This window comes from Salvelinus sp. IW2-2015, linkage group LG27, assembly GCF_002910315.2.
Source record: "Salvelinus sp. IW2-2015 linkage group LG27, ASM291031v2, whole genome shotgun sequence".
NCBI classification, from domain to species: Eukaryota; Metazoa; Chordata; class Actinopteri; order Salmoniformes; family Salmonidae; genus Salvelinus; species Salvelinus sp. IW2-2015.
In genome coordinates, this window is record NC_036867.1 from 18,267,683 (window position 1) to 18,279,537 (window position 11,855).

Sequence of the window (11,855 nt, forward strand, 5' to 3'; positions counted from 1 at the left end):
CCCTGGGTCCCTTAGCCTGATCAGCGATTTCTCCCCTTGCTCCACTGGTAGCCTTGATCAAACAAGCTGTTTGGGCCTAAACACTCTAAAGTGCTAGTCTTCTGTTCAGCATTGTTGAGAGTATGCCTCCAATAACACAATAATATTACATGCTCCACTACCAAATTTCTACTTTGCATTTTGCGTGACACTTGATTGACACTTTACCTGTGAACACACGCCTTGACTCTCTGTTTTCAAATTGAGAAAGGAATACCCTCAGTAAAATGTGTTCAGGGTGACATGTTCCCTCTCTCTCCTGGTCGCCTTCTACGTGGCTATGTGATTAATGCCTGTATGTCTGACGGGTTCTTTCTTCCAGGTGGTTGAGCTGAAGCCGGGAGGGAAGGACATCCCTGTGTCCACGGCCAACAGGATAGCATACATCCATTTAGTGGCTGATTACCGACTCAACAAACAGATCAGGCCCCACTGCCTGGCCTTCAGACAGGGCCTGGCCAACGTGGTAAACCTGGAGTGGCTGCGCATGTTTGACCAGCAGGAGATCCAGGTAACTTGGATTTTCACTAGGTTGGCAAAATTCCGGCAACTTTCCCAAAATTCCCAGGATTACTGGAAATTGCCTGAATTTTGCAYCTCTATTCACATTACTTGCACACATAAAGATACATTTCTAATTATTCTTCATCAATCTTTGCTTTCCCACTACAGGTTTTGATATCTGGAGCTCATGTGCCCATTTGCCTTGACGACCTGAAGACGTTTACAAACTACTCAGGTATGATCGCATTATGGATGGTTTATAAAACTTTATTGCAAGAAACTAAAACTACTTAGGCTCAGTCATAATGGTGAAAATGATATCTAAGTGATACTCAGTTACTAGTAGTAGGAGTAACTGCTTTTGTCATTTAATGTGTTGACCACCCCTCATCACTGTCAAATGCTCCCTAAAACACTTAAGCGAGCAGGCCTTTCTAATCGACCTGGCCCGGGTATCCTGGAACGATATTGACCTCTTTCCGTCAGTAGAGGACCTCTGGCAGTCTCTATGGGGGTGTCACAGGGTTCAATTCTCGGGCCGACTCTCTTCTCTGTTTACATCAATGATGTCGCTCTTGCTGCTGGTGATTCTCTGATCCACCTCTACGCAGACAACACCATTCTGTATACTTCTGGCCCTTCTTTGGACACTGTGTTAACTAACCTCCAGACGAGCTTCAATGCCATACAACTCTCCTTCCGTGGCCTCCAACTGCTCTTAAATGCAAGTAAAACTAAATGCATGCTCTTCAACCGATCGCTGCCCGCACCTGCCCGTCCGTCCAGCGTCACTACTCTGGATGGTTCTGACTTAGAATATGTGGACAACTACAAATACCTAGGTGTCTGGTTAGACTGTAAACTCTCCTTCCAGACTCACATTAAGCATCTCCAATCCAAAATTAAATCTAGAATCGGCTTCCTATTTTGCAACAAAGCCTCCTTCACTCATGCTGCCAAACATACCCTCGTAAAACTGATTATCCTGCCGATCCTTGACTTCGGCGATGTTATTTACAAAATAGCCTCGAACACTCTACTCAGCAAATTGGATGCAGTCTATCACAGTGCCATCCATTTTGTCACCAATGCCCCATATACTACCCACCACTGCGACCTGTATGCTCTCGTTGGCTGGCCCTCACTTCATATTCGTCGTCAAACCCACTGGCTCCAGGTCATCTATAAGTCTTTGCTAGGTAAAGCCCCGCCTTATCTCAGCTTACTGGTCACCATAGCAGCACCCACCCGTAGCACGCGCTCCAGCAGTTATATTTCACTGGTCACCACCAAAGCCAATTCCCCCTTTGGCCGCCTTTCCTTCCAGTTCTCTGCTGCCAATGACTGGAACGAACTGCAAAAATCACTGAAGCTGGAGACTCATATCTCCCTCACTAACTTTAAGCACCAGCTGTCAGAGCAGCTCACAGATCACTGCACCTGTACATAGCCCATCTGTAAATAGCCCATTCAACTACCTCATTCCTATACTGTTATTTATTTATTTTTCTCCTTTGCACCCCAGTATCTCTACTTGGACATTCATCTTCTGCACATCTCACTCCAGTGTTTTTAATTGCTATATTGTAATTATTTCGCCACTATGGCCTATTTATTGCCTTACCTCCCTTATTCTACCTGCCTTATTCTACCTCATTTGCACACACTGTATATAGACTTTCTATTGTATTATTGACTGTATGTTTGTTTATTCCATGTGTAACTCTGTGTTGTTGTTTGTGTCGCACTGCTTTGCTTTATCTTTGCCAGGTTGCAGTTGTAAATGAGAACTTGTTCTCAACTGGCCTACCTGGTTTAAAAAAGGTGAAATAAAAAAAACAGGAGGATTTCCATAGAGTTAACTGTCACGCTTTCCTGTCAACTTCATGGGCCAGGTGGCCTAGTCATGGGATACGGTTGCTCTCTAAAGAACAATGTGTGGTTCAATGGCATGTGTGGTGGTCGAGATGGTATGACTGGCATGACAACTACTTCTGTCTGCCAGTGGATTCATTTACTGTTTAAAAAAAATGTTTTGTCCTTTCTCTGTCCCTCTCTTCTCCAGGTGGTTACACTGCCACCCACCCTGTCATTACCATCTTCTGGGAGGTGGTAGAGAGCTTCACCGATGAAGAGAAACGCAAGCTGCTCAAGTTTGTCACCAGTTGCTCGCGGCCTCCTCTCCTGGGCTTCAAGGTGAGGGTTGACCAAAAGTTCACCATGTCAGTTTGTTCCTGCGCCCGTTTTATTTTCTACCCTCCGTCTGGTGTGGTTGATTTGTAGCCGGTGCTATCAGGGGTTTAACCAAACACTCTGGGTACCAAATGGCACCCTATTTCCTATCTAGTGCACACATTGACCAAAAGTTGTGCACTATATAGGGAGCCGTTTGGGACGCAGCCCCAGACAAAGGCCACCCAGACAAAGGCCAGCACTATGGAGTGTTCACTGTTCTAATGGGCATGTAATGAAAATACCTGTCCTGATGACACCCTCCGAGGAACATTTTCAAATTGGGCTTAGTGATAAGACTCCTAAGGCTCCCTGGTTCATGCTTATCTTATCCTGCACTGTGGTTTACAGCCCTTCTCTGGAAGGGCTGTATTAGCACTGTTGGCTCGTGAGTAGTAGTGAAGTTAGTTTCACATTATTAATAATGATTTCCTCTTTCTTTAGTTGGGCACAGGGTATAACCCCAGAATGAATATACTAGTTTTTAATAGCCGACCCCAGAAACTAGCACCAAAACATTGCTGTAACATCATCGAAAACTGTTTGTTTCCAAAATGACTTCAGCCAAGAGCTGAAACCTGTGCTGAAATGGTGGAATTGCGTTTATCGGAATTACCATTATCGTGTCATCAGCCGTTTCACTTTCCTAATGACTTGATTTATAGGGACACTAAAAGTGTTGGAAATAGAAAAGAGAGCAACGCTGAAATCCATTGGGACTTTTTTATACACACCGTACTTAGGATAACCAGCTGTAATTGTCATATGATTGGTTTTATTACGGTTTGTTGCCGTCTTTAGTTAAGCATACTTAAGTACTCCCACAGTGGGGAGAGAGAAGAGGGTACGGGTGGGAACACTCCTAAAAATCTCCCTTGGTGGCTTAGGAAGGAGGGCTGGAGAGCTCCCCCCTGTTTAATGAATTTGACATTGGGGAGTGTGTGGATGTGATGTCCTTGCCCTTCCCGGTTTCTTCCCCACTCCCGGTCTCCTCCTGATCTCCTCTCTGGGCCCGGAGAAGGGGCGATGATGGTGATTGGTAGGGTGGGGGGCGGGGAGCGGCCCCTGACCCTAACCCTGGGCCCGTGCCAGCCCAGCCTTAATTAGCTGCCGTAAACGTCCCGAAGATTCATTAGCGGAGAAATAGCTCTTTCACGAGAAGCCATTTAAAAAGATGATGGATAGCCTCTTTTTCCAGAATGATCGCTTCCATAATGACACTTTCTCAATAAGCAACGATAGTTTAATACGATAATTGTCCGAAAAATGGCGTCGTTACCGCCGAGCCCCCCAGGAACCATTTAACTAGGCTGGTACAGGCGCTGAACCCCACGCCACGCTCCTGATCTTTAAATAGCTATAGAGAGCGGCTGGACGTTAGAAACAGAAAGGATGATTCCTGTGGATTCTGATGGAAACCGTCAATGGGTGCGCTCCAAATGGCACTCTATTCCCTATATAGTACACTACTTTTGACCAGAGCCCTATGGGTTTTCCTATGGTCCCTGGTCAAAAGTAGTGCACTATATAGGGAATAGGTGCCATTTGGAGCGCACCCATTGACGGTTTCCATCAGAATCCACAGGAATCATCCTTTCTGTTTCTGGATGCGGCCAGTGGATGCGGCCACTGGATGCGGCCAGTGTCTTGGCCTTGATGATGTGAGTGGAGATGGCCTGGCCTCGTCACCAGAAAGCGTCATTTTATAAAGTGCCAGACTGAAAACATGAAATTACCATTTGCTACTCTTGCTCAGCATCCAAGTGTCACACTCGGTCTCCTTCAAACATAATAGCCTATTTTAATTGTATATCCACGCTTTTTTCACGGCTTATCACATTTATATCCTGATGTCGCTTGTAATGAATTATTTTGTCCAGAAAAAAAACTGTTGTATCACTACTGTTATGCCAATTGCGTGGTACATCAGTTGTATGAATTGAATGTATAAAGGGCCTCCGTGGCCCTCTGAACCTCTAGTTTGACACAGTTCTCCCTCCCCATCTCACCCATATTTCCAGGAACTGTACCCAGCTTTCTGCATCCATAACGGGGGGAATGACCTAGAGCGCCTGCCCACAGCTTCCACCTGCATGAACCTGCTTAAGCTGCCCGAGTTCTGCGACCAGCACCTGATGAGGAACAAGCTTCTGTACGCCATTGAGTCCTCCGCAGGCTTCGAGCTCAGCTGAGGGGGGACATCTGTGTCTTACTCCCTGCAACCACTGATTCAATTGACATGGACGGGCCAGAGAAGACTTCCTGTTGAGAGCGAGAGAACGAACATGATGAACTGATATCTCTCTTTGACTGTGTGTAGAACAGAAACGGGGGTGAAGGGATTGTCACCCAAGAGTGGGACGAGGGAAGAATGGGGGGGGGGGGGGGGAGCGCAGAATGTTTTGGTTTTAAAGTAACTTACATGTGTATTCAAAATCCCCAAAAGAGCAGCAACAATAGAATCTCGAGGCTGTTTTTTTAAGACTTTGCGCAAAAGAAACAGACAAGATCTACTGTGAGTGTGTCCATGACCCTTCAGCAGAGTGCATTATGAAATAAACGACAATAACAATCGTGTTCACCAAAGATCGAACAGTGCTGTCTGAGGAGGAGAGAGGAACCGGCAATACGAGGACAGAAATGGGGTGACACACAGGACTGCAGCACTCCTTACACCTCTGTCTCAAGGGCTTTGAGAGGGCCAGCTTGTCTGTTAAGGGCCTGTCCCTAATGGCATCCTATGGCCCTGGCCAAAAGTAGTGAACTATAAAGGGACTTGGGTGCCATTTAGGACACGTTTTCTACTAGAGGTAATATAAACTCACTTAGTTTTGTGATTACTGTAATGATTATTATTATTAATAGTAATTTCATAACATAAAAATGCAAATGCTTTGGGCAGGCTACTGTGTTGTTTTTCAAGGCAAAGAGACGAGTATTGCTAAGAGAGTGGAKTATTGATTATGGAATATTTGTGAATATGTATATGTGTTTACACCACTCTTGTACGATTCCTTTAATCAGTATTTGTACAGGTTGCTTTTCTTGTGTTTTGAAGGAAGGCCTCGTGTTCTCACACACATTAAAGTGAACCATCTATTCTACACTATGTGCCCTGGCTGCAGTGATTATCCACCTATGGAGCAACAGCTGTGGATGTGTCCCAAGTGGCACCCTATTCCCTAATTAGTGAATAAGGTGTCATTTGGGATGGACACTGTCAAGTTGATAAGGCTAGTGAAACCTGACTATCCATGTATCACCAGACTGGAAAAATTTGTCTCTGAATATGATTAAATATGTTTTTTTGTTTTTTGCATTGAAGTCTATTTTTTGTTGCCAGGTTATTTACAGTGAAGAACCTGGACATAAAACAAGCTGCTTTGTGGGTAATTTACAGTGAAGGACCTGGACATAAAACAAGGTGCTTTGTGGGGAAATCTCCAGCATTTTATTGCCCTCTGACATACAGTATAATGAAATAAACATCCAGTTAAGAAACACAGAGCGGAAACTATTCTAAGATTATGGGCCTTAGTCATAAATCTGCCTGAGTCCTGATGCAGTTGGGTTGATGGGATTTTTTATTTATTATCCCTCTGGACCATTTCCATCCATTCCTCCTCTCTAGTTTGTGTCCCAAATGGCACCCTATTACCTATATAGTGCTCTACTTTTGACCTATAGAGCTCTAGTAGTAGTGCCATTTGGGATGCAACCCTGGAATAGCCAACCAATGCCTCTTCCCGAACTCAAATCCCATGCATCCAACAGGCCAGGGGGGAACTCAAAGCAGTTTGGGTCTTAAAAAGATCACTTCTCAAACAGGAATGAGGGATTCATATGAATTAGAGATATTTATTTAGGGAATTGGCCTATCTGGATAGAGCCAAATTGAAACGTTTCTTACAGAAGTGTGAAAAGAATATGCATAACCATGGTAACAATTGAAAGGAAACAGTTTGGATATCATGGGGAAATTATTAGCCTAAAGGTGAGTAGGCCTACACAACGGTTCACGTGACAAGACCGAAATGTGCACAGTTCCTAACCTAAGCAATTTCAATGCACTTTTATGAATCAAAGAAGTCTCCAACTATAAGGTAATTTTCTTTACTAGCTGTGCCTCGAGGAACTAGAGCAAGCACACTTGTAGGCTAGTTGTTTCATTTGAAACATAACCCTGCATTCCCGCCATCACACAATTAGCGTTTACGCAATCCAAAAAGGTCCATTGTTAATCGCAATTTGGGTCAGGTGGGCATGATTTGAAATCTTGTTCTATTGCCAACATTGACTAGCTAAATGATAAAATACGATTTACAGCGTTAGACTTTCACAAGGCAATTCAGAGAAACGGATCGTAATTTTGGTGCGCATAGAAAAGAGTTAGGAGTGCATTCAGGTGCGTGTGGTCCACCGAATTTTCTTCACAATAAACAAAGTCTCATTCTGTCCAGAACAACCCAGGGTATGACGCCATGTCATGTAACTACATCAAACATGAGGATCATAAACGTTGACACTGTATATGACATGAGCTTCATGATTTGGAAATGTTGCTGTAAATAATGTGTTCTCAGTCAATTTACCTGTTAAATAAGGGTAAAAAAAAAAGATTTGGAAATGTTAAGTGCACATTTGGCTGACATCAAAGCGGTAGGCTATTTATTATTGGTTCATCAACGTCTCATCTTTCAAAATACATGGAGTAATTTAAAATGTACAGCATTTTCCTCCGTCGGGCAAAACAAAAATGTGCTAAAGTCGGAGAATCGTTGCTGAATGATGACATTGATATTCATCTAGGGGGATATACGCTGCACCGGCTAGATAGAACAATACACTCCGGTAAAACGAGGGGGGGGGGGCGGTCTGTGCATATTTGTAAACAACAGCTGGTGCACGAAATCTAAAGAAGTCTCTAGATTTTGCTCGCCTGAAGTAGAGTATCTTATGATAAACTGCAGACCACACTATTTGCTAAGAGAGTTTTCATCTATACTTTTCGTGGCTGTTTATTTACCACCACAGACGTAAGATGGCACTAAGACCGCACTCAGTCAGCTGTATAATGATATAAGCAAATCGGAAACCGCTCAAACAGAGGCGGGGCTCCTAGTGGCCGGAGACTTTAATGCAGGGAAACTTAAATCAGTTATACCTAATTTCTATCAACATGTGAAACGTGCAACCAGAGGGATACAAATTCAAGATCACCTGTAACTCTGACCACAATTCTATCCTCCTGATTCCTGGTTACAATCAAGAATTAAAGCAGGAAGCACTAGTGACTCGGTCAGATGAAGCAGATGCTAAACTACAGGACTGTTTTGCTATCACAGACTGGAAAATGTTTCCCGGGATTCTTCCGATGGCATTGAGGAGTACACCACATCAGTCACTGGCTTTATCAATAAGTGCATTGAGAACGTCGTCCCCACAGTGACTGTACGTACATACCCCAACCAGAAGCCATGGATTACAGGCAACATTCGCACTGAGCTAAAGGGTAGAGCTGCTGCTTTCAAGGTGTGGGACTCTAACCCGGAAGCTTATAAGAAATCCTGTAATGCCCTCTGACGAACCATCAAACAGGCAAAGCGCCAATACAGGGCTAATATTGAATCGTACTACACCGGCTCCGACGCTCGTCTTATGTGGCAGGGCTTGCAAACTATTACAGACTACAAAGGGAAGCACAGCCGCGAGCTGCCCAGTGACACGAGTCTACTAGACGAGCTAAATAACTTCTATGCTCGCTTCGAGGCAAGCAACACTGAGGCATTCATGAGAGCATCAGCTGTTCCGGACAACTGTGTGATCACGCTCTCCGTAGCCGACATGAGTAAGACCTTTAAACAGGTCAGCATTCACAAGGCCACGGAGCCAGACGGATTACCAGGACGTGTGCTGCGGGCATGTGCTGACCAACTGGCAGGTGTCTTCACTGACATTTTCAACATGTCCCTGATTGAGTCTGTAATGCCAACATGTTTCAAGCAGACCACCATAGTCCCTGTGCCCAAGAACACTAAGGCAACCTGCCTAAATGACTACAGACCCGTAGCACTCACGTCCGTAGCCTTGAAGTGCTTTGAAAGGCTGGTAATGGCTCACATCAACACCAGTATCCCAGAAACCCTAGACCCACTCCAATGTGCATACCGCCCAAACAGATCCACAGATGATGCAATCTCTATTTTACTCCACACTGCCCTTTCCCACCTGGACAACAGGAACACCTACATGAGAATGCTATTCATTGACTACAGCTCAACGTTCAACACCATAGTACCCTCAAAGCTCATCACTAAGCTAAGGATTCTGGGACTAAACACCTCCCTCTGCAACTGGACTTCCTGACGGGCCGCCCCCCAGGTGTCGAAGGTAGGTAGCAACACATCTGCCACGCTGATCTCCAACACTGGAGCCCCTCAGGGGTGCGTGCTCAGTCCCCTCCTGTACTCCCTGTTCACCCATAACTGCGTGGCCAGGCAAGACTCCAACACCATCATTAAGTTTGCAGACAACACAACAGTGGTAGGCCCGATCACAGACAACGACGAGACAGCCTATAGGGAGGAGGTCAGAGACCTGGCTGGGTAGTGCCAGAATAACAACCTATCCCTCAACATAAACAAGACTAAGGAATGATTGTTGACTACAGAAAAAGGAGGACTGAGCATGCCCCCATTCTCATCAACGGGGCTGTAGTGGAGCAGGATGAGAGCTTCAAGTTCCTTGGTGTCCACATCACCAACAAACTAGAATGGTCCAAACACCCCAAGACAGTCGTGAAGAGGGCACGACAAAGCCTCTTCCCCCTCAGGAAACTAAAATGATTTGTCATGGGTCTTCAGATCCTCATAAGGTTCTACAGCTGCAACATCGAGAGCATCCTGACTGATTGCATCACTGCCTGGTACGGCAACTGCTCGGCCTCCGACCGCAAGGCACTACAGAGGGTAGTGCGTACAGCCCAGTACATCACTGGGACTAAGCTGCCTGCCATCCAGACCTCTACAGCAGGCGGTGTCAGAGGAATGCCCTAAAAATTGTCAAAGACCCCAGCCACCCCAGTCATAGGCTGTTCTCTCTACTACCACATGGAAAGCTGTACCGGAGCGCCAAGTCTAGAACCAAAAGGCTTCTCAACCATTTCTACCCCCAAGCCATAAGACTCCTGAACAGGTAATCAAATGGCTACCGGGACTATTTGCATTGTGTGTCCCCCCTAACCCCTCTTATGCTACTGCTACTCTCTGTATATCATATATGCATAGTCACTTTAACCATACCTACATGTACATACTACCTCAATTGGCCGACTAACCGGTGCCTGTATATTGCCTCGCTACTGTTATTTTTCACTGTCTTTTTTACTGTTGTTTTCATTTATCTATTTTTCACCAAATACTTTTTTTTACTTAAAAATTGCACTGTTGGTTAGAGCCTGTAAATAAGCATTTCACTGTAATGTCTGTTGTATTCGGCGCACGTGACAAAAACTTTGATTTGATTTTCAAAGCGGTATTAGCTCATGCGTATAACAACGTCATCGGGTCTCACGCTTGTCTCGCGCTGAACTGCGCATGTGCATGCAGTCAACTCATAAGCACTCCTTCGATATAAAGTTGATTTTGACGAAAATGAAAACGTGTCAGCTTGTCAATTTCACGAGGTTGGAGTAATAACATGTTAAACTACTTAAGACTGGCTCGAATCTAGGTTGTGCCTTTAGCTTTCGATAAAATTAACAACTAAGGAAGAATCAGCAGTTTGGAATTATTTATATGTAGGTAAATTAATGTAGGCGTACCCATTTCTTCTTGAAATATAACTTAGCAATTCCTTATCAGCTTAGTTCAACTGTCATTTTACTCCAATGTTTGTAGACAAAGTAAACGTAAACAAACACAATATAGCCTCAAACATTGAAGGGATTCGATTAAGCTTCCCCGGGTTAAACGGGCTATGTGGTTCGGCCGTCATTATAAATACGAATGTGTTCTTAACTGACTTGCCTAGTTAAATAAAGGTTAAATAAAAAATTAAAAAATATGGCCCGTCACGTGAACGGATGTAGCTGGTGAGGGTGGCGCGCCCTGTTCGAATCGAACGGCCATCTTGTCAACAGTGCAGCATGGTACATCCTTCAGAAACATACATCTGTTTTCCATAAAATATGTTAAAATTCAGTGGTGTTAAGTACTTTAAAGTATTTTTACTTAAGTACTTTAAGGTACTACTTAAGTAATTTTGGGGGGTATCTGTACTTTACTTTTTCTATTTCTGACTACTTTTACTTCACTACATTCCTAATGAAAATAATGTACTTTTTTTWAACTTCATACATTTTCCTTGACACCCAAAAGTACACGTTACATTTTGAATGCTAAGCAGGACAGGAAAGTGGTACAATTCACACACTTATCAACAGAACATCCTTGGTCGTCCCTACTGCCTATGATCTGGTGAACTCACTCAACACACATGCTTCGTTTGTAAATTATGTTAGAATGTTGGAGCGTGCCTCTGGCTATCCGTAAATTAAAAAAAACAACAAGAAAATGGTGCCATCTGCTGAACATTTCATAAAAATCGCCAATTTACATTGACCCCCCCTTGTACACTGCTGCTACTTGCTGTTTGTTTGTCACTTCACCCCCACCTACAGGTACAGATTACCTCAACTAGCCTGTATCCCTGCACACTGACTCGTACCGGTGCCTCCTGTATATAACCTCGTTATTGTTATTCTTATTACGTTACTTTTTATTATTACTTTTTATTTTTGCCTACTTGGTAAATATTTTGAGAATGTTTTTTTTTACTGTTGGAACCAAGACTTAAAAATATCTGATGTTGGCACAAGATGGAGGGAATGTGGGCGCATAACTAACGAAATAAAATTATGCTTAATCCAGTGTAAACTAATGTATAGCATTTATTATACAAGAGAGAAAATTAACATCCTACAGCACAAAGGCGGAGTCATGTCTTAAAAATAAAAGCTGTATTTTTTTTTGTTTTAAGGCCGCTCCGCTTCTCTCTTCTCAACCTAACTTCCCGTCACT

At 44.0% G+C, this 11,855-nt stretch overlaps 1 protein-coding gene across 1 annotated transcript in view; it reads left to right on the top strand.

Moving 5' to 3' along the window:
* LOC111953417 (ubiquitin protein ligase E3C) overlaps positions 1-6,088 on the top strand; it is a 36,702-nt gene extending 30,614 nt beyond the window's left edge. The window contains exons 21-24 of the mRNA XM_023972669.2: positions 362-550; positions 712-778; positions 2,609-2,739; positions 4,797-6,088. Of these exons, the coding sequence (XP_023828437.1) occupies positions 362-550; positions 712-778; positions 2,609-2,739; positions 4,797-4,967 (558 nt within the window). The 3' untranslated portion in view covers positions 4,968-6,088. The remainder of the gene's footprint in view (positions 1-361; positions 551-711; positions 779-2,608; positions 2,740-4,796) is intronic.
* The last annotated feature ends 5,767 nt before the right edge of the window (positions 6,089-11,855 follow it).